General features: G+C 43.2%; 1 protein-coding gene across 1 annotated transcript in view; it reads right to left on the bottom strand.

Annotated features, from left to right (window-relative positions):
- The window catches only part of LOC117981107 (serine/threonine-protein kinase tousled-like 2), a 48767-nt gene that overhangs the window by 11548 nt on the left and 14105 nt on the right, over nucleotides 1–23114 (bottom strand). The window contains exons 4-5 of the mRNA XM_034964937.3: nucleotides 4562–4657; nucleotides 3187–3279 (exon numbers count right to left, since the gene is read on the bottom strand). Of these exons, the coding sequence (XP_034820828.2) occupies nucleotides 3187–3279; nucleotides 4562–4657 (189 nt within the window). The remainder of the gene's footprint in view (nucleotides 1–3186; nucleotides 3280–4561; nucleotides 4658–23114) is intronic.

Raw genomic sequence — 23114 nt, 5'->3', positions numbered from 1 at the left:
ATTCACATGAGCTGCAGTAAATGCCAGAAATATATGGAAGACAGTGTTTAATGAGACTCAGAAGAAAGGGGCAATCATATTAAAATGAGACATAACATTTTAGAAATAAAGGAGAGAAATCAGAGATTCAAGCTAAGAGTCAAGAAGAAACCAATATAAAGAGGGATAAAAGCATAGTTAGACATAATCACACATTTTCCAAATAAAAATATATAAACCCACATATAGATACACCCTGGGGTAATATTTAACAAATTATGGTGTTTGCTGCTTTGGTCATGAACCTCTCCGAAATACAAAATGCTTGAAAAACTGAAGGAGAAACAGAGAGAGAGAATGTGTGTTATATTTGAGAAGCAGAACGAACAGAACAAGGGGTTATGACACAAAAATCCTGCACACAGTGTTGTCTTTCCATGGGAGGGCAAAAGAGAGAATTCTCAGGTCTGCAAGGCAGAGAAAATTTAACACTGACAAATCCTTGCTGAAAAATAATCACTTAAAAATGTACCACCATCAACAGATAAAACAAGAACTATAAATTAAAAAAATACTGTTGATAAGCTTTGAAATCAGTTGAATAAACCAGTCTAACAATGACTATAAATTTGGTCATAAAGCTGCCTCTGCCTACACTCTATACATAAGAACTTAGTGTCATATATAGCAGTAAAAATGGTAATTTAATAATAATAATATAGGCTGAGCGCAGTGACTCACGCCTGTAATCCCAGCACTTTGGCAGACCAAGGCAGGCTGATCACTGCAGGTCAGGAGTTCGAGACCAGCGTGGCCAATGTGGCAAAAACCCATCTCTATTAAAAATACAAAAATTAGCCAGGCATTGTGGTGCATGCCTGTAATCCCAGCTACTCGGGAGGCAGAGGCAGGAGAATCACTTGAACCTGGGTGACAAAGTGAGACTCTGTCTCAAAAAATTAATTAATTAATTAATTAATAATATAAACAGCCAAATGTAGTGGCACATGCCTATAGTCCCAGCTACTTGGGAGGCCGAGGTGGGAGGATCACATCAGGTGGGGACTGGGGAGGGCACAGCTTGCAAGACTGCGCCACCGCACTCCAGCCTGGGTGACAGAGTGAGATCCTGTCTCAAAATAAATATATAAAATTAATAATAATAGCCGGACGCGGTGGCTCACGCCTGTAATCCCAGCACTTTGGGAGGCCGAGGTGGGTGGATCACAAGGTCAGGGGTTCGAGACCAGCCTGACCAACATGGTGAAACACCATCTCTACTAAAAATGCAAAAATTAGCTGGGCATGGTGGCGGGCACCTGTAATCCCAGCTACTCAGGAGGCTGAGGTAGGAGAATTGCTTGACCCTGGGAGGCGGAGGTTGCAGTGAGCTGAGATCACGCCACTGCACTTCAGTCTGGGCAACAGAGCAAGACTCTGTCTCAAAAAAAAAAAAAATTAATAATAATATAAACACACCAGACTTTACTAATAAAGGCCAGACTTAGTTTAGCTATGTGCTGAATTCCAGGTTTTATATAAAAAGGAGTCAAAATACACTATTTTACCTTATGTTTTTATTAAGTACAGAAATATGATACAAGTAAAAAAATTTTGGAGGTCAGATCATCATGAGTACAGTGACTTTTATAATCTGTATTATTAAACACATATTCAAACAAAATTGTACCCAAAGCCTAATAAGAAAGACTGACAAAGGCAAGGTTGCCGATCCCCATCTTGCTGTGTCACAGTAGCCCTGGAGGTTTCAGGACCCTAAAGAGTCAGATTAACTACCACATTAGCAGAAATAAGGATCAAACCTATACCTTCTAAATCACTAGAGAAGAGAAAAATGCTAGCCAATGTTATTCGTAAATCAGTAACATTTATATATATATTCATTTGTGTGTGTGTGTGTGTGTATATATATATATATATACACACATATCTACTTCAAACAGCTCAAAATTACTGAAAAAAAATGTACCAAATGTTTAATCCCAATTAATGGAATTATGAGTGACATATTTTTCTGTATTTTGTAAAGAGCATGTATAATGGTTTTTTTTTTTTTGAGGCAGGGTCTTGCTCTGTTGTCCAGGCTGGAGCGCAGCAGTGTGAACTTGGCTTGCTGTAGCCTAGAGGTCCTGGGCTCAAGCATCTTCCCACCTCAGGCTCCCAGTAGCTGGGACCACAGACACACCACCATGCCTGGCAAATTTTGTATTCTTTTATAGAAATGGGGTCTTGCTGTGTCATGCATGCTGGTCTCAAGCCCCTGATCTCAAGCAATCCTCCTGCCTCAGCCTCCCAAAGTGGCAGGTATGGGCCACCATGCCCGGTCCTTTTTACTTTCTTATTTTTTTCTTGACACGAAGTATCACTCTGTCGCCCAGGCTGGAATGCAGTGGCGCAATCTCGGCTCACTGCAACCTCCGCCTCCCAGGCTCAAGCAATTCCCCTGTCTCAGCCTCCCAAGTAGCTGGGACTACAGCCGCTTGCCACCACACCAGGATAATGTTTTATATTTTTTTAGTAGAGACAGGGTTTCTTTTCAACATGTTGGCCAGGGTGGTCTCAAACTCCTGACCTCAAGTGATCCACCTGCGTTGGCCTCCCAAAGTGCTGGGATTACAGGTGTGAACCACCATGTCCGGCCCTTTTTACTCTTTAAAAACTATGAGTCAGTCATGCCAAATTGCATGTTCAAAATATATTGATAAAGTATTTTCTAGTGATATCTATTTAATTCCAGATGAAGCATTTTAAAGGTTTCTTTTGTAAGCACAAAAAAGTTTGGGTGAGTAGGTTATAAAAGGTACAAAAAGCAAAATGGGCTAAAAAGTCCTTTGAAATAGCTTATAAAATTCAACAATATTAAAATAATTTCTCTGGAATGGGAAAACAACACTTTATACTTATTCCCACAGTTCTAGATGAAATATAACACTCCACATATCTATTTCTCCCATATAAATTCAATCATTAAAATACTACAGTATAAGATTTCCAATTTAAAGGTAGTGTTTAGAATGCAGGAACCTGGTTCCTACTCAGATTCCCTCAATTAAAGAAAAATACCCAAATGTTTATTATTTCATTGTTATTTGGCTATAGTAATTACTTCTATGATATGTACATAATCCAAATATATATAACAAATGGTGCTTGCTATAAAATATCTTACCAAATTTTAATACTTACTCTTAATAAATCATCTATTCTTCCCTCCCTCTTCTCTAGGTCAGAATTCTTACTGTTTTCTAGTGCAGATATTTTTTCTATTGTGAGGTTGGACTACAGAGACAAAGGTAAAACAAATTTAGGATTAGTCTCAACATGTTATATGTCATCACACTCTTCTCGTTACCTTTCTTGGGGGGAAAAAAAAGCACTTGCTCACACAAATGGCCTAGAATCACATGGCTTAAGAAATGAAATCTGCTTGTCTCATCTCATTGTTCAAGTCCTCTGCTGGGTTCCTTACGTCCCACTACACCTACACTTCAAACACATGTTAATTCTGGAATCAAATGTATGAATTCTCACTACTGTGCACTGAACAACGTAGAAACACGTTACTCCAGAAATGAAACTAACTTTGAATAGAAAACGATCTCACAGGAGACTTGACACAACTCTCTAAGGAACAAATGCGCCATCTGGTGGAAACAGAGAGCAATCAGAAGGGAAGAGAAGAAGCTACCTGAGTGTTCAACTATCTAACTGAACTGTACAAGAGCTGGTGATTTAGATAAAATTCAAATGTGCTCCAGGGAGTTGTATACCTCTTGAGATTTAAGAAATTCTCCTAGATTGCCAACGATCCTGTCTTGAAGATAATATATACAGTATCAAAAGAGGCTTCAAGAAAACCCAGTATACTCAAAACTACAAAATGGAAGCAATAGCCACCATCCTTTGCAGATACAATCCTCAAATGTTCAGAACACTCCCTAAATTAAAGAGTTTCTGAACACAATTTAAGGAGTAAACCATGTTGGTATCTCACATCTGAGAGAAGTTTAGCCAGGTATAAATAAGTAAGCAGGAAAAGGAATACATTAACTACTTTCATAAATTAGGGAATTAACATTTATTGAAAGCCTACTACAAGTACACTACTAATAAACATTTTGTATACACTGTCTGAGATCATGAGAATCAACCACATTTTCACAGATGATTTGTACTAAGAAAAACTGAGGCCCAGGCCAGAATCTGAACTTAGGCCACAGTGCCAGAATCTGAACTTTGAGGCCTTCAAAGTGTAGGTACTTTTCTTCTGTGGAATACTGTAGGAAAAAAAAAAAAAGCGTGCACTTTCCTTAACACCATGCTTTAGCATAAGCATTTCTGCTACAATACACCGGAAGAGTAAAGAAAAGCCTCAAAAAGTTAAAGCACCTTCCAAAGGACTTTAAATACCCATAATGCAAGTTCTGAATATAATACACACAAATAATGAGGTGGTCAGAGAAATACAGAGAAGTCAGAGAAGAATGACAGACTACACAGGTTAGCCCTTATTCCTACACAGCAGGTATGCCCCTCAACTGATTATCGATCACCAACCTACCTGGGTCTGTCTGTGCTGGATGGAGATCTGTTTTTGGGAGCTGCAGGAATGCTCTGTGTTGGCAGATCCCGTAGATGAGGGACTGTTTTGCTGAGCCTACAATAAAGGTGCATTACCAATCACAGGAAAGTTTGGCATCTTTTTCCACAAACACTTGTATTAATGCAAACAACTCCATAATTTGTATCTCCACAATACAAACCCCTTCTTATGAAAGTGAGAAGTCAGGGCCACGTGGCCAAGAAGAAAGTAAAACAATTCAAATATGAGACATGGTGGTTTATACCAAGTTCCTGTAAACAGGTTTAAAGTATCAAATGCTTACAAATGAATTTTTAAAATATGAAAATTAGAGAAAATGAAAAGTTATTCCTGTAATAACTTGCCCTTTCACTTGTATTTTCATATGCTTTAGTCAGAAAAGGCTAGTGAAGCATCCAATGCACAGGGGATGCACGTAAAGGACTGTGAAACACTATTCAGAATAGTCTCCTAAACACACAAACATTATCCATGAACACACAGCAGTCTAAAATCCAGGTTGATTTCTAATACTGTCACTTGCTGACTGGGCATTCTAAGGCATTTTAAATTTATATGGTTTAGGTTCCATAATATAATTAACCTATTCAGGTTATTAACCTATTCAGGTTAATTATATTATATTCTCAATAGTACTTTTTTTTTTTTTTTTTTTTTTGAGACAGAGTCTCGCTCTGTCACCCAGGCTGGAGTGCAGTGGCGCGATCTGGGCTCACTGCAAGCTCTGCCTCCCGGGTTTATGCCATTCTCCTGCCTCAGCCTCCCAAGTAGCTGGGATTACAGGCACCTGCCACCATGCCTGGCTAACTTTTTGTATGTTTAGTGGAGACGGGGTTTCACTGTGTTAGCCAGGATGGTCTTGATCTCCTGACCTTGTGATCCGCCCGCCTTGGCCTCCCAAAGTGCTGGGATTACAGGCGTGAGCCACCACGCCTAGCCTAATAGTACTTTTTAAAACAAGGTAAAACTGCAGCTAACAAAGTATGACCCATCACAGACCTAAGTAGAAAATATTCAATATTCTGAGGATCATGGAATAGTAAAAATACAGTACTACTATCTCATCAGAGAATACAGCATTTCCACAAGTGAATTTCTTCTGATACTTTCTACATATTCTTTTGATTACTGTTCTTACTCATTAATATATTAACAATGGTATAACCACCATCTATTCAACAAGTTACTGTAACCTAAATGTTTCACTGTCATTGTCACAGGTTAATTCTTACAAAATCCTATAAGGAGGCTGGGTCAGGTGGCTCACCTGTAATCCTAGCACTTTGGGAGGCTGAATCAGGTGGATCACTTGAGGCCAGAAGCTTGAGACCAGCCTGGCCAACATGGCAAAACCCCATCTTACTAAAAATACAAAAATTAGCTAGGCACGGTGTTGCACACCTGTAATCCCAGCTACTCAGGAGGCTGAGGCAGGAGAATTGCTTGAGCCTGGGAGGCGGAGGTTGCAGTGAGACGAGATCACACCACTGCACTCCAGCCTGGGTGACAGAGCCAAGACTCTGTCCTATAAGGTGGTTGTAATTATTAGTTCCATTTTACAGATAAATAAAATAAAAATCAGAGATATTAAGTACCTATGTGGGTTCACAGAGCTAGTGGGTGGGGTGACAAGAACTGTGGGTTGTGTCCACAATAACTGCTCTCAATGACCACAGTAGACTGTTACCACCAACCTGTGAGCAAACTAGCACTTCCTACACACGATTTCATTGAAGGCTCACAACAGCCTTATCAGATAGGCAGCATTATTAATGCCATTTTAATGTATCCATTCAATGACTATTTATTAAGTACTCCCTATGTCTAAGCACTGTGCTAGGTGCTAGGTGCACATGGCCAAGAGAAACCACAGACTCAGTCCTTACTCTGCCTTAATGAAGCTTACAATCCAAAAGAAGATTTACTAAACACTTGGTAAATATTTGTTGAAAGAAACTGTTGAATAAACAATCATATAATAAATACACAATCACAATTAGGAGAAGTGCTAAAAGAGCATATAACAAGGCACATAACCTAATTTAGAGGGTCAGGGATAAACCTTTAAAAAGTTTATGATTTGAGGCTGAGCACAGTGGCTCATGCCTGTAATCCTAGCACTTTGGGAGGCCGAGGCGGGTGGATGACCTGAGGTCAGGAATTCAAGACCAGCCTGGCCAACATGGTGAAACCCCATCTCTACTGGAAATACAAAAAATTAGCCAGGCACAGTGGCGCACGCCTGTAATCCCGGCTACTGGGGAGGCTGAGGCAGGAGAATCGCTTGAACCTGGGAAGCGGAGCTTGCAGTGAGCCAAGATTGTGTCACTTCATTCCAGCCTGGGCAACAGAGCGAGACTTCGTCTCAAAAAAAAAAAAAAAAAAGTTTATGATTTGAGGCTGGGTGCGGTGGCTCAGGTGTATAATCCCAGCACTTTGGGAGGCTGAGGCAGGTGGATCAGCTAAGGTCAGAAGTTGAAGACCAGCCTGGCCAACATGGTGAAATCTCATCTCTACTAAAAAAAAAAAAAAACAATACAAAACAAAAAAAATTAGCCGGGCGTGGTGGTGGGCGCCTGTAATCCCAGCTACTTAGGAGGCTGGGGCAGGAGAATCGCTTCAGCCTGGGAGGTGGAGGTTGCGATGAGCTGAGATCACACCACTGCACTCCAGCCTGGGTGACAGAGCAAGACTCCATCTTGCGGTGGGGGTCTCGGGGGGAGCGCCAAGTCTATATAATTCGAAATAACTAAAAATGTTCTCTACTCTAGGATGCAGCAAATCCAATCTTTCCTTACTAATTAAGGGTCATCATTATGAACCTCAAGTATTATAATGCACTAGGATACAAGCATTCTTTCCTTCAGTTATCATTTGATTGCTTTTACAATCCTCTCCTTTTACAATGCGTTTCTATTTTTTTATTTTTTATTTTTACTTTTTTTTTTTTTTTGAGATGGAGTCTTGCTCTGTTGCTCAGGCTGGAGTGCAGTGGCACGATCTCGGATCACTACAAGCTCTGCCTCCCAGGTTCACACCATTCTCCTGACTCAGCCTCCCGAGTAGCTGGGACTACAGGCGTCCGCCACCACTCCCGGCTAATTTTTTGAATTTTTTTTTTTAGTAGAGATGGTGTTTTCACCGTGTTAGCCAGGATGGTCTCGATCTCCTGACCTCATGATCCGCCCACCTCAGCCTCCCAAAGTGCTGGGATTACAGGCGTGAGCCACCACGCCCGGCCCTACAATGTGTTTCTATACAAATGACTGTCTGAACTATATTTATAATAAGAGCCAATAAGAATCAAATGATTAGACTGGGTGCAGTGGCTCACGACTGTAATCCCAGCACTTTGGGAGGCTAAGGTGGGCGGATCATGAGGTCAGGAGTTCAAGACCAGCCTGGCCAACATGGTGAAACCCCGTCTCTACTAAACATACAAAAAAAATAATCTGGGCGTGGGGGCAGGTACCTATAATCCCACCTACTCGGGAGGCTGAGGCAGGAGAATTGCTTTAACCCAGGAGGCAGAGGTTGCAGTGAGCAGAGATCATGCCACCGCACTCCAGCCTGGGTGACAGAGCAAGATTCCGTCTCAAAAAATAAAAAATAAAAAAAACAAAAAAAATCAAATGATTAAAAGACACTTCTACAGATTTCTAGATATATGGTATATTGGTTTAAATATGCTTATATCTGATTCTAAGTTTTCTTCCAGCAAACTGAGGGTATTAGAAAGTGATTTAGTGAGATATTTCTAAATTAAAGCTCACATAGGGCCGGGTGCAGTGGCTCATGCCTGTAATCCTGTCACTTTGGGAGGCCAGGGCAGGCAGATCACGAGGTCAGGAGTTCAAGACCAGCCTGGCCAATATGGTGAAACCTCGTCTCTACTAAAAATATAAAAAATTAGCCAGGTGTGGTGGTACGTGCCTGTAGTCCCAGCTACTTGGGAGGCTGAGGCAGGAGAATCGCTTGAACCTGGAAGGCAGAAGATGCAGTGAGTCGAGATCGTACCACTGCACTCCAGCCTGGATGACAGAGTGAGACTCTGACTCAAAAAAAATAAAAATAAAAATAAAAAAGACACACACACACACACACACACACACACACACATATATGGCCCAATGATAAGTAAAATGCAAAAGTAAACTGAGGAAGTAGGCAGTTAGGAAGTTCAAAGTGTGTGCACTTAATTTCCGTGGAATACCATAAACAAAAAACAGTGTGCGCACTTTCCTTAACACCATGCTGCAGTATAAGCGTTTCTACTCCAATACACTAGAAGGGTAAAGAAAAGCCTCAAAAACTTAAAGCACGTTCCAAAGGACTTTAATTACCCATAATGCAAGTTCTGAATATAATACAAACAATGAGATACCAACAGAGAAATAGAGAAGACAAAGGGGAATCATAGACTATCTAAGGTTAGCATTTATTCCTATGCAGCAAATATACCCCTCCACTGGTTATTGATCATCAGCCTACCCGGGTCTGTCTGTGCTGGATAGAGATCTGCTTTTGGGAGTTGTAGGAATGGCTCTGTGTTGCCAGATCCCATAGAAGAGGGATCTAAAAGGCCCTTTACAGATTTCTTGATATATGGTATATGGGTTTAAATATGCTTATTTCTGATTCTAAGTTGTCTTCCAGCAAACTAAGGGTGTTAGAAAGTGATTCAGTGTGATGTTTCCAAATTAAAGCTTTCTGTAAAAATACACATATAAATAGCTCATTGATAAGTAAAAATGCAAAAGTTAACTGAGGACGTAGGCAGTTAGGAAATTCCTTAGTCGGGAAGCAGAAAATCCTCATGAAAATGAAAACAGTGTTTTCAAAAGGTAAAAGGTACTACACAATATAGGGATCTCATGTGACAATGCTCAGATCCGTTAGAGAAAAAAATGCTGTAACTGATCATTCATTCAACATTAAATGTGACCCTCTGTGCCCGGTCCTGTGTTAAAATCTAGAAATGCAAAACTGGAAAACAAAGAGACTATGTTACCAAAAAGAAAAAAAAAAAAATCCATGCCAACAACCTATATTAATCACTCTAATCCCTCATTCCGCTAAGCTAAATACATTTTCAAGACAACCCCAATAGCACAAAAGGAAAAATCCAAGACAAAAAAACAATACCTACTCATAAGAGTTAACAGATAATTCAATAAACAACTTTAAAACTAAAGTATCAGTTTAGCACTTGATTTTCAATATTTTATAGTATGAAATGACAAACTGCTTTGGTTCATTTCATAAACTGAAACTCTGCATTTAGATAACTGTATTAAAGGTTCTTAAGATGAAAAAAATAAAATAGGTCCAGAGAGGATCAAAAGGATACTGTAGCTACAAAAATTAAAAAAGTAAAGAACACGAATAATCAAATTGACAAAATATGATTATCAAAGTTTAAAAATTTAATAGGTGGGTTAAATATCAAAATGGACACAGCTGAATACACAGCCAGTAACCTAAAAGAGAATGTCAAGAAAATCTCCCAGAAGAGGCCAGGTGCAGTGTCTCATGCCTGTAATCCCAGCACTTTGGGAGGCCGAGACGGGTGGATCACCTGAGGTCAGGAGTTCGAGACCAGCCTGGCCAACATGGTGAAACCCCGTCTCTACTAAAAATATTTTTTAAAATTAGCTGGGTGTGGTGGTATGTGCCTATAGTCCCAGTTACTCGGGAGGCTGAGGCAGAAGAATCACTTGAACCTGGGTGGCAGAGGTTGCAGTGAGCCAAGATCGTGCCACTGCACTCCAGCCTGGGTGACAGGGCGAGACTCAGTCTCAAAAAAAAAAAAAGAAAGAAAAGAAAATAAGAAAATCTCCCAGAAGATAAAACAAAAGGTTAAATGGAGCACAAAAGAAAAGAAACATGAATAGCACAGAGACCCTGAAACTATCTAATGGCTTTCTAGAGAAAAGAACAGAGGAAATGAAATAATCAAAGAAACAGTAAAACAAAATTTCTCTGAAATAAAAAACCCTTTTCATTATGTAAAAAAAAAAAAACAATCAACAAACTCAGAATAGGGAACTTTCTCAGCCGGGTGCAGTGGCTCATGCCTATAATCGCAGTACTTTGGGAGGCCAAGGCGAGCTGATAGCTTGAGCTCAGGAGTTCCAGACCAGCCTGGCCAAAATGGCAAAACCCTGTCTCTACAAAAGAAATCAGGGCATGGTGTGGTGGCTCATGCCTGTAATCCCAGCATTCTGGGAGGCCAAGGCGGGCAGATCACTTGAGGTCAGGAGTTCAAGACCAGCCTGGCCAACATGGTGAAACTCCGTCTCTACTAAAGATACAAAAATTAGCCAGGCACAGTGGTGTGCGCCTGTAATCCTAGCTACTCAGAAGGCTGAGGCAGGAGAATTGCTTGAATCCGGGAAGCAGAGGTTGCACTGAACCGAGATCCATGCCACTGCACTCCAGCCTCAGTGACAAAGGAAGACTTTGCTCAACAAACAAACAAAAAAACAAAAAATCAGCCGGGTGTGGTGGCATACACCTATAGTCCCAGCTATTTGGGGAGGCTGAGGTGGGAGGATGGCTTGAGCCCAAGCAGTTGAGGCTGTAGTGAGCCACAATTAGGCCACTGCACTCCAACAGCCTGGGTGACAAAATGAGACCCTGTCTTTAAAAAACAACAACAAAAAAAAAAAAAAAAGAGAGGAACTTTCTTAACCTAAAAAATGTCCACCTCTGAAAAGCATACAGTAAACATACTTTTTCTCTTTTTTTGAGACAGTCTCTCGCGCTGTCACCCAGGCTGGAGTGCAGTGGCACAATCTCAGTTCACTGCAACCTCCATCTCCTGGGTTCAAGCAATTCTCCTGCCTCAGCCTCCCAAATAACTGGGATTACAGGTGCACACCACCACGCCTGGCTAATGTAATATTTATTTTTAAAGACCTCATATTTTCCCTTAAAAATCATGAACAAGAAAGACAAGGATGTCCCAGAAAAACTGGATGATACCTTTTTAACTTTAGCTAATATGTTTACACACAGAATTTTCTTTACAATTAACGTTTTAAAACTTGCTTAAACCTTTAAAACAATCCCAGCACTTTGGGAAGCTGAGGTGAGTGAATCACAAGATCAGGAGTTCGAGACCAGCCTGGTCAACATGGTGAAACCCCATCTCTACTAAAAATACAAAAAATTAGTTGGGCGTAGTGGCAGGCACCTATAATCCCAGCTACTCGGGAGGCTGAGGCAGGAGAATCGCTTGAACCCGGGAGGCAGAGGTTGCAGTGAGCTGAGATCACACCACTGCACTCCAGCCTAGGTGAAAGAGCAAGACTCCATCATGATAGATCAACATACAAAAATCAGTTGTATTTCTATACTCTAGCAGTGAGCAATCTGAAAATAAAACTAAGAAAACTATTCCATTTGCAATAGTGTAAAAAGAATAAATACTTAGGAATAATTTTAACAAAAGAAATATAGGACTATATATTGCAAGTTGCAAAACATTGTTGAAAGAAATCAAAGGGTCCTAAATAGATATTTTGTGTTCATGGATTGAAAGACTTAATACTGTTAAAAAGGCAATACTTCTTAAATTGATCTACGGATTCAACACAATTGCTATCAAATCCTATCTGGTTTATTTATAGAAACTGAAAGGATGATCTTAAAAATCACAGGGAAATGCAACAGATCCCAAACAGCCAATACAATCTTGAAACCCAACAAAGTTGGAAGGTTCGCACTTCCCAATTTCAAGACTTATTACAAAGCTACAGTTATTCAGACAGTGTGGTCCTGGCATAAAGACAGGTGATATGGTTTTTTCTGTGTCCCCACCCAAATCTCATGTCGAATTGTATTCCTCATATATCAGGGGAAGGGTCTGGTGGGAGCTGATTGGATCACGAGGGCATATTTCCCCCTTGCTGTTCTCATGATAGTGAGTGAGTTCTCACGAGATCTGATGGTTTAAAACTGCATGGCACTTTCCCCTTCACTCTCTCACTCTCTTTCCTGAGAAGAAGGTGCTTGCTTCTCCTTCACCTTCTCCCATGATTGTAAGTTTCCTGAGGCCTCCCAGTCATGCTTCCTGTTAAGCCTGCAGAACTATGAGTTAATTAAACTTCTTTTCTTCATAAATTACCCAGTCTCAGGTAGTTCTTTGTAGCAGTGTGAGAATGGGCTAATATAACAAACATATAGATGGAGCAGGATTTAGAGTCCATAAATAAACCTCTTGCTGTAAGTCAGTTCATTTTTGAAAATGGTGCCGACAGTTCAATGGTAAAAGCACAGTATTTTCAACAAATGGTGCTGGGACAATAGGATATACACAGGCAAAAAAAATGAAGTTGGAACTCCTTCCTCTACCACACACAAAAATTAACACAAGATGGAAAAAAGACCTAAATGTAAGAGCTAAAAGTATAAAACACATAGAAGAAAATATAAGAGTAAATTTTCTTGACTTTAGGTTAGGTAAAGCCTTGGCTACAACACTAAAAGCATAAGCAACAAAAGAAAAAAAACAGATAAATTGAACTTTTCTCAAAATTAAAAACTTCTGTGCTTCACAGGACACCGTCAAGAAGTAAACTGACCACCCACAGAATAGAAAACCTTTGCCAATCATATAGTTGACAAAGATCTAATATTCAGAATATATAAAGAATGCTTAGAACTTAACAATAAAGGCAACACTATTTAAAAATGGGTAAAGGATTTGAATAGTGATCTCTCCAAAGAAGATGCACAAAAGCCCAATTAGCAAATGAAAAAATGCTCAACATCACCAGTTTTTTGGGGAATGCAAATCAAAACCACAATGAGATGCCACTTTACACCCACTAGGATGGCTATAATGAAAAAGAGAGACAATAGCAAGTACTGGCAAGGACATGGAGAAATTGGAATGTACTGCTGCGGGGAATGTAAAATGGTGCAGCTGCTGTGGAAGAGTCTGGCAGTTCCTCAAAAACAGTTACCATATGACCTGGCAATTTCACTCTCCAGCATATATCCAAAAGAAACTAAAACATATGTCTACACAAAGTCTTATACATGAATGTTCATAGCAACATCATTCATAATAGCCAAGAAGTGGAAACAACCTAAATGTCCGTCGACTGGTAAAAGGATAAAGCCATGACCAACTGGCACCAAAAAAGAATGATTCTATTTACTGATGTACACCCATGAAAATCCATGAAGCCATGATAATCAAAGAAGAGAAAGCTATTTGTCACCATCTGGCACAGCTATCGAACAACTCCCTACTTTAAAAGTTAAAAAAAAAATGTAAAAGCCTCATTAGTAATTAAAAGGAAAGAACTAAGCATTTAGCCTGTCTTTCTAGTAGAACTGTATGTCAGTGTAGAGCAACAGGCACAGATGATGAGAAGAAAGTTCTATTTTATAGATGCTAATAAATACGTTATAATGCTAATTTCGCTATCTAGCAAAATGTTAACATGTTTTTTTAAAATGCCTATTTAACTATTTAGAGATAGGAGGTCAAGATTTCTGAATTGTATTGTAAAATACTTTGGCATAAAAAAAGGAAACTACCTTTTTAAAAAATTAAGTTTTGAAGAACATCTGCATAATGTTAAAATACACAAGTTTTAAGGAAACAACAGACTTGCCATTAAGGGAAAAAAAGATCCAGTAGACCTTGACGACTAGAACTGTTACAATCTAAACTAATTCAATGTCTCTCTTTTTTTCAGTGAGTCCAATAAAATCATTTGGTTTTGCAATGCCCAACAATGAAACAATCATAATATTGTACATGTTCCTTGTTTTCAAGTCTTAGAATAATTTACAAAGCAGAAAAGACTCAATTGTAGTTAAAATAACAAACTAAATATCAAACACTCATACTGTAACAATAACTAAACAACTGAAAAAGAAAGAAAGACTGGGTGAAAGTTATGTTAAATTTGTCCTTCATAACAAGCAGTAAATAGATCTTACTTAAAGTTGATTAAATAAGGCCAGGTACAGTGGCTCAAGCCTGTAATCCCCACACTTTGAGAGGCCAAGGCAGGAGGATGGTTCAAGACCAGCCTAGGCAACACAGTGGGACCCTGTCTCCACCAATAAATAAATAAATCAATAAATAAGATTAAATAAGGAACACATTATTTGACATTAAAATGATAATCCTTAGAAAATCCAAAACACAAACTGTTAACAGTAGTTATCTCTCTGAGAAATCCAAGGGAAGAATTTTACTCTTCTCCATCTCCTCAATTTCTTGCGGGTCAGGTACATGTTCTATTTTCATAATTTAGGAAACTATTTGCTTATGATTTTCCCTGACAACATTCTCACCAATAGAAGAGGAAATGACCTTTTTCTAATCCCTCTACATCTCCCTTCTTCCTGGATCTTTATGTATGTTGTAATGTCATAAAGTTAAAAGTGAGAGGTCAGCTCAGATATCTTATTCTCTAGCCTGATATATATTGTCTTTGTACAAACAGATAGCCTTCATACTGGGAGCTAGTGTGGTGGTATAGAATGAGCACTAGACTGTGAGGCCAAATACTAATTTTTTTTTTCTTTGAGACTGAGTCTCACTTTGTCACCCAGGCTGGAGTGCAGTGGTGCAATCTCTAGTTGCAGCTACTGTGGTGCAATCTCTAGTTGCAGCTACTCTGGAAACTGAGGCAAGAGAATTGCTTGAACCCAGAAGTTCCAAGGCTATAGTATGCTATAATGCTATGATTGCACCTGTGAATAGCCACCATACCCCAGCCTGGGCAACATAGCGAGACCTCTCTCTTAAAAATAAAACCTCAAATTTCCTATGTTAAAACACACAATTATGTAATAATTTTAAACATTTAAAAGATCAAATTCTTAATATTCTGCCACCTGCTATTTTTATCAACACATATTTAGAAATCTTTCATTGGTGTATATACAGCTACCTCACTTCTTTTGTCAGCTGTATAGCATTCCACTGTACAAATGTATTACAATTCATTTAACCAGTCCCTCTATAAAGAATGCTTTTACTAACTCATGCAACATATAATTACACTGAGTGTCTATTAGAGCAGGTCCCGTTCTGGGCATTGCAGATACACAAGTGAACAAAGTAAAGTCCTTGACCTGATGGAGCTTACATTCCAGTGGGGGGAAGTCAGACAAAAGTCCATCATAGTATGTCAGCTGGTGTAGACTAAGGAGAAAAACAACGCAGGGCCTAGGAGCTCAATAACAGGTGGGGTGGGTGGGGAGAAGTTGCTATTTTATAGTGTAGCCAGGGTAGGCCTCTCTAATAGAGTAAATATAAGCAGAAACCAGAGGGAACTGAGAGAGCGGGGCATGATGATATATGGGTGAAGAATGTTAGGGCAAAGGCAACAGCCAACGCAAAGGCCCCGAGGTGAGAGCATCACTGAGAGAGAGTATTTGAGAAAACAAGGTGGCTAGCGTGCATGGAATCTGATGAGAAAGGGACATAGTAGTAAAACATGTCAGGGTGGAGGAAAACAAACCATGCAGGGCCACTTTAAGGACTTTTCGACAGGGGAGTGGCATGACTGGACTTATGTTTCAACACAATCACTCTGCTTTGTTAAGAACAGATTAAAAGAAAACAAAGGTCAAAGCAATGGGTCCAGTTATCTCAGTGGGAGACAATGGTTTAAGTTGGAGCGGCAGTAGTGAAGAGAATTAGAAGTGGTAAAATTCTGAACATAGGCCAGATGCAGTGGCTCATGCCTGTAATCCCAGCACTTTGGGAGGCCAAGGCGGGTGGATCACCTGAGGTTAGGAGTTCAAGACCAGCCTGGCCAACATGGTGAAACCCTATCTCTACTAAAAATACAAAAATCAGCTGGGTATGGTGGTACGCGCCTGTAATCCCAGTTACTTGGGAGGCTGAGGCAGGAGAACCAGCTTGAACCTGGGAGGTGGAAGTTGCAGTGAGCCCAGATTGCACCACTGCACTCCAGCCTGGGTAACAAAGCAAGACTCTATCTCCAAAAAAAAATAAATAAATAAAAATTCTGAACATATTTTGAAGGTAAAATCAATAAGCTTTACTGATAGATTTGGATTTGGCATATAATATAAAAAGAAGAGAAAGACAAGAATGACTCCAAGGATTTTAGCTGTAAAAATTAGAAGGAGAAAAGTTGACAGTTATTGAGATGTAGAAGGCTGTGGAGGTCAGGCACAGTGGCCCACACCTAAAATCCCAGCACTTTGGGAGGCCAAAGTGGGAGGATTACTTGAGTTCAGGTGTTCAAGAACAGCCTAGGTAACACACTAATACTCTGTCTCTATTTAAAAAAAAAAAAGAAAGAAAGAAAGAAGAAAGGAGAAAGAAGAAGAGGAGGAAGAGGAGGAGAAGGAGAAGGAGGAGGAGGAGGAGGAGAAAGGCGGCTGTAGGAGAAATGGGTTTCGGGTGGGGAACAGAAGGAAGAGTTCAGTTTTGAACATGTTACATTTGATATGTTTGTTAGACATAAAAAGGAAATGACTGGAGGCAACTGACACAGGCCTGAAATTCAGGGCAGAGCTCTGGGCTGGACGCATAAACTTGGAAATCCTCTGCACATAGGAGTTAAGTTTTAGTAACAAAGGAACTAGATGAGATTAAGAAGGCTGGGTGTGGTGGCTCCCTTCTGTAATCCCAGAACTTTGGGGGAGGCCGAGGCGGGAGGACCACTTGAGGTCAGGAGTTTGAGACCAGCCTGGCCAACATGGCAATACTCTGTCTCTACTAAAAACAAAAATCAGCCAGGCATGGTAGCAGACGCCTGTACTCCCAGCTACTTGGGAGGCTGAGGTGGGGAAATCGCTTGAGCCCAGGAGATGGAGGTTGGAGTGAGCTGAGATTGCACCACTGCACTCCAGCCTGGGCAACAGAGTGAGACCCTGTCTCAATTGAAAAAAAAAAAAAAAGAGAGAGAGAGGGAGGTTAAGAAGAAAATGAAGGTAGATAAATGAGTCTGAAGACAGAGCCCTGGAACACTCTCATGTTCAGAGATAGAGGATGTGAGGAAAAATCAAGAGTGGAAGCCGAGTGAAGACCGTATGCTTAGAGAAGAAAGAAGTGATCAACAGTCGCTAATGAATTACGTCAGATGAGTTCTGATGCGAAGGTCATATCCTCTGAAATACTGGAAGGGAAACTGCTTCCAGATTTTTTGCAACGATAAACAATACCTCAATAAATATCTTTGTGTAATTTTATGGGAATGGAATTTCTGGACCCAAGGATATGTAAACTTAACATTGAGATACATTACCAAGTTGTCCACATGACTTCAACAATTTATAGACAGAATAAAACTGAATGTATCTCTAAACTATCACCTACACCAAGAACTATCAAACTTATTAATCCTTGCCAATTTGCTAGGTCAAAAATGTTATCTTGTTTTATTTTGCACTTCTCTATGGCCAAAATTGAGTGGTATTTCATGTTATTAGCCGCTTGCCTTCTTTTCAAAAACAGTCTTTGCCTACTTTTCTAGGAATCTGCTTTCCTTTGCTGATTTACACTTGTATATTAATACTAACCCGTTTCCTATTTTCCTTCCTTATACTACTAAGCTTATATGCTGGCTGGTACTGCTGAGAAGCAAAGAGAAACAAAACTGTACCAGAGCATTTAGACTTTTGGTTTTCATACTGTTTCCATGTTCCTTCTTCATACATGATCGTTTTGTCACTCGTCTCTGCCACCTCTTTCCACATGAGAACAACGTGGCTACAGCATCTGCTACTCCTCTGATAATGGAGTGCGTCAGCTGATAGGACTGAGTAGGTGGTCCTTCATGTGCATCCACCACAAGCCTACATAACCATACTTTTTACAGAAGATGGAAAGGGGAACAAGTTCTTGCTGACCAAATCTTGTGTATTTAACTATGCGCTCATTACACGGTGGGCACTCAGTACGTATTTGTGGAGTAAACAAAGGGAACTCCTCTCAAGTGAAAAAGAGGTCATTTTAATGCCTTAAAAATGACCAAAAGACAAATAACTCCCTAATTATCAAAGGTTTTTCCTGGAAAAGTAAGATCCAAGATAAAGATTTAACAAAGGCCAGGCGTGGTGGCTCACGCCTGTAATCCCAGCACTTTGGGAGGCTGAGGTGGGCGGATCACGAAGTCAGGAGATCGAGACCATCCTGGCTAACATGGTGAAACCCCATCTCTAATAAAAATACAAAAAATTAGCCAGGCGTGGTGGCGGGTGCCTGTAGTCCCAGCTACTCAGGAGGCTGAGGCAGGAGAATGGCGTGAACCCGGGAGGCAGAGCTTGCAGTGAGCCAAGATCACGCCACTGCACTCCAGCCTGGGCGACAGAACCAGACTCCGTCTCAAAAAAAAAAAAACAAAGATTTAACAAACATAAGTGTATGATAAACATTAACAATCTCGACCCCTCTCCCCTCTCCCCTCTCCCCTCCCCCCTCCCCCCTCTCCCCTCTCCCCTCCCCCCTCCCCCCTCTCCCCTCTCCCCTCTCCCCTCTTTCCACGGTCTCCCTCTGATGCCGAGCCGAAGCTGGACGGTACTGCTGCCATCTCAGCTCACTGCAACCTCCCTGCCCGATTCTCCTGCCTCAGCCTGCCGAGTGCCTGCGATTGCAGGCGTGCGCCGCCACGCCTGACTGGTTTTCGTATTTTTTTGGTGGAGACGGGGTTTCGATGTGTCGGCTGGGCTGGTCTCCAGCTCCTAACCACGAGTGATCCGCCAGCCTCGGCCTCCCGAGGTGCCGGGATTGCAGACGGAGTCTCGTTAACTCAGTGCTCAATGGCGCCCAGGCTGGAGTGCAGTGGCGTGATCTCGGCTCGCTACAACCACCTCCCAGCCGCCTGCCTTGGCCTCCCTAAGTGCCGAGATTGCAGCCTCTGCCTGGCAGCCACCCCGTCTGGGAAGTGAGGAGCGTCTCCGCCTGACTGCCCATCGTCTGGGATGTGAGGAGCCCCTCTGCCTGGCTGCCCAGTCTGGAAAGTGAGGAGCGTCTCTGCCCGGCCGCCATCCCATCTAGGAAGTGAGGAGCGCCTCTTCCCGGCCGCCATCACATCTGGGAAGTAAGGAGCGTCTCTGCCCGGCCGCCCATCGTCTGAGATGTGGGGAGCACCTCTGCCCTGCTGCCCCGTCCGGGATGTGAGGAGTGTCTCTGCCCGGCCGCCCTGTCTGAGAAGTGAGGAGACCCTCTGCCTGGCAACCGCCCCGTCTGAGAAGTGAGGAGCCCCTCCGCCCGGCAGCCACCCCGTCAGAGAAGTGAGGAGCGTCCTCCCTCCTCGTCTGGGAGGGAGGTGGGGGGGTCAGCCCCCCGCCCGGCCAGCCGCCCCGTCCGGGAGGTGAGGGGCACCTCTGCCCGGCCGCCCCTACCAGGAAGTGAGGAGCCCCTCTGCCCGGCCAGCCGCCTCGTCCGGGAGGGAGGTGGGGGGTCAGCCCCCCGCCTGGCCAGCCGCCCCATCCAGGAGGCGAGGGGTGCCTCTGCCTGGCCGCCCCTACTGGGAAGTGAGGAGCCCCTCTGCCCGGCCAGCCGCCCCGTCCGGGAGGGAGGTGGGGGGGTCAGCCCCCCGCCCGGCCAGCCGCCCCGTCCGGGAGGGAGGTGGGGGGATCAGCCCCCCGCCTGGCCAGCCGCCCCGTCCGGGAGGGAGGTGGGGGTATCAGCCCCCTGCCCGGCCAGCCGCCCTGTCCAGGAGGTGGGGGGGGCGCCTCTGCCCGGCCGCCCCTACTGGGAAGTGAGGAGCCCCTCTGCCCGGCCAGCCGCTCTGTCTGGGAGGGAGGTGGGGGGGTCAGCCCCCGGCCCGGCCAGCCGCCCCGTCCGGGAGGGAGGTGGGGGGGTTAGCCCCCCGCCTGGCCAGCCGCCCCGTCCGGGAGGGAGGTGGGGGTATCAGCCCCCTGCCCGGCCAGCCGCCCCATCCGGGAGGTGAGGGGCGCCTCTGCCCGGCCGCCCCTTCTGGGAAGTGAGGAGCCCCTCTGCCCGGCCAGCCGCCCCGTCCGGGAGGGAGGTGGGGGGGTCAGCCCCCCGCCCGGCCAGCCGCCCCGTCCGGGAGGGAGGTGGGGGGGTCAGCCCCCCGCCCGGCCAGCCGCCCCGTCCGGGAGGGAGGTGGGGGGGTCAGCCCCCCGCCCGGCCAGCCGCCCCGTCCGGGAGGGAGGTGGGGGGTCAGCCCCCCGCCCGGCCAGCCGCCCCGTCCGGGAGGGAGGTGGGGGGTCAGCCCCCCGCCCAGCCAGCCGCCCCGTCCGGGAGGGAGGTGGGGGGATCAGCCCCCCGCCCGGCCAGCCACCCTGTCCGGGAGGTGAGGGGCGCCTCTGCCCGGCTGCCCCTACCGGGAAGTGAGGAGCCCCTCTGCCCGGCCAGCTGCCCCCTCCAGGAGGGAGGTGGGGGGGTCAGCCCCCCGCCGGGCCAGCCGCCCCGTCGGGGAAGTGAGGGGCGCCTCTGCCCGGCCGCCCCTACTGGGAAGTGAGGAGCCCCTCTGCCTGGCCACCACCCCATCTGGGAGGGGTACTCAACAGCTCATTGAGAACGGGCCATGAAGACAATGGCGGTTTTGTGGAATAGAAAGGGGGGAAAGGTGGGGAAAAGATTGAGAAATCGGATGGTTGCTGTGTCTGTGTAGAAAGAGGTAGACATGGGAGACTTTTCATTTTGTTCTGTACTAAGAAAAATTCTTCTGCCTTGGGATCCTGTTGATCTGTGACCTTACCCCCAACCCTGTGCTCTCTGAAACATGTGCTGTATCCACTCAGGGTTGAATGGATTAAGGGCGGTGCAAGATGTGCTTTGTTAAACAGATGCTTGAAGGCAGCATGTTCGTTAAGAGTCATCACCACTCCTTAATCTCAAGCACCCAGGGACACAAACACTGCGGAAGGCTGCAGGGTCCTCTGCCTAGGAAAACCAGAGAACTTTGTTCACTTGTTTATCTGCTGACCTTCCCTCCACTATTGTCCTGTGACCCTGCCAAATCCCCCTCTGCAAGAAACACCCAAGAATGATCAATAAAAAAGAAAAAAAAAAAAAAAAAAAAATCTCGAAATGTGTGAATGACACACATACATTCTTTAGAACAATACTATAGCATACTGCATTCTCAAAGGAACTATTCCATACTGCTGTCAGTCCCTCTCACAATATTACACAGGTCAATTCTCCCATTTTTAAAGTATGTATATTTCCTTTGTTACCTGGGGATAGGACTATACTGTCTTCACACAAGAAGTTTCCCCATTCCTCTGATGATTAAAGATCAAAACACTTCTAACATTAAACACTGAAATAAAAGTAAGCTGTACATACATTTAAGTAAGATTAATAAAAACAAATAAGACAATGATTTATCTGTTTGTTCCAGTACAGAGTGGTGAATAGCCAGAGCCTATCCCAGGCAGCTCAGGGTGCAAGCAGAAACCAAACCTGGACAGGAAGCCATTCTGTTGCACACACACACCCACACTCACTCAGACTGGGTCTCCATAGACACACCAATGAACCTAATGCACACATCTCTGGGATACGGGAGGAAACCAGAGTGCCCTAAGAAAACCCAAACAGACATGGAGAAAACATGCAAACTCCACATAGACAGTGGCGTCAACTCACAATGTCTAATTAGCACTATCACGAAACCATGTTGAATGAAATGATGTTATTCAAGGAGCGTTGTATCTCTTTCTTAAGGTAAAGCTATCATAACTATAAGAAAACATTCCATATCATGCACAATAGCTTCCTATCTGGTTAACTGTTTTATTATTTCTATTTCCTTTCCTTAAGACACCCACCATTTTCAGCACCTTTTTGAACACAGTTGGTGGAGTGTGGATTGAAGACTTATAGATACCATAGGGCAAATAAACAGGAAACTTAGATTATAACTGGACAAAATGAACCAGTAAGAGGGACAAAATTTGGATGAGTGGTGACTTAGTTCTGAAAGATGCCCCTGAAAGTGGAATAGGAATAGGGCGATGGAGCTTTCTGTTACTCTGGCACCCTTGGCAACAAACAGGTGACCCGGTAGGGCCCAGAAACCGGGAAAAGTAACATTTGGTTTAAATTGCACTCACAGCGCCTTATGAAATGAGGTCAAACTTTCATAATACTCAAATTCTTGTTCTTCAAAGATAGAGAAAGAAGTAAGCTGAAAGGAGCGAACAGGTAGCCAAATATTCCTGAGAAAGGTTAAGTGTACCAACACTCTGAAGGGGTGAGAAAGCAAGCGTGTACATAGCCCAAATACTACACGGGGTAAATGACCAGTAACTTGCTGTGAGAATGCCTGCCTACATACTAAAACTGTACTGACTTGAGTATTAACTTACATAGATGATGGCTGGAACTTGGAGAGTCTATTTTTAATTATATCTTGGTTACTAATGGAATTTGATCTGTATTTTCTTCTTTGTCAGTCTAAGATTATGCTTTCCTTCCTTCCCATTGTGGGTTCAGGCTTTGACAAAGCAGTCTCCCTCAGGAGCTTGAACCAAGGGAGACTGGGAAAAACACAATATATTTAGAAGTGATGTAGAATTA

Source organism: Pan paniscus, chromosome 6 (genome assembly GCF_029289425.2).
Source record: "Pan paniscus chromosome 6, NHGRI_mPanPan1-v2.0_pri, whole genome shotgun sequence".
Taxonomy (NCBI): Eukaryota; Metazoa; Chordata; class Mammalia; order Primates; family Hominidae; genus Pan; species Pan paniscus.
The sequence above is the reverse complement of the archived record's forward strand: the minus strand, read 5'-3'. Positions and strand labels throughout refer to the sequence as shown.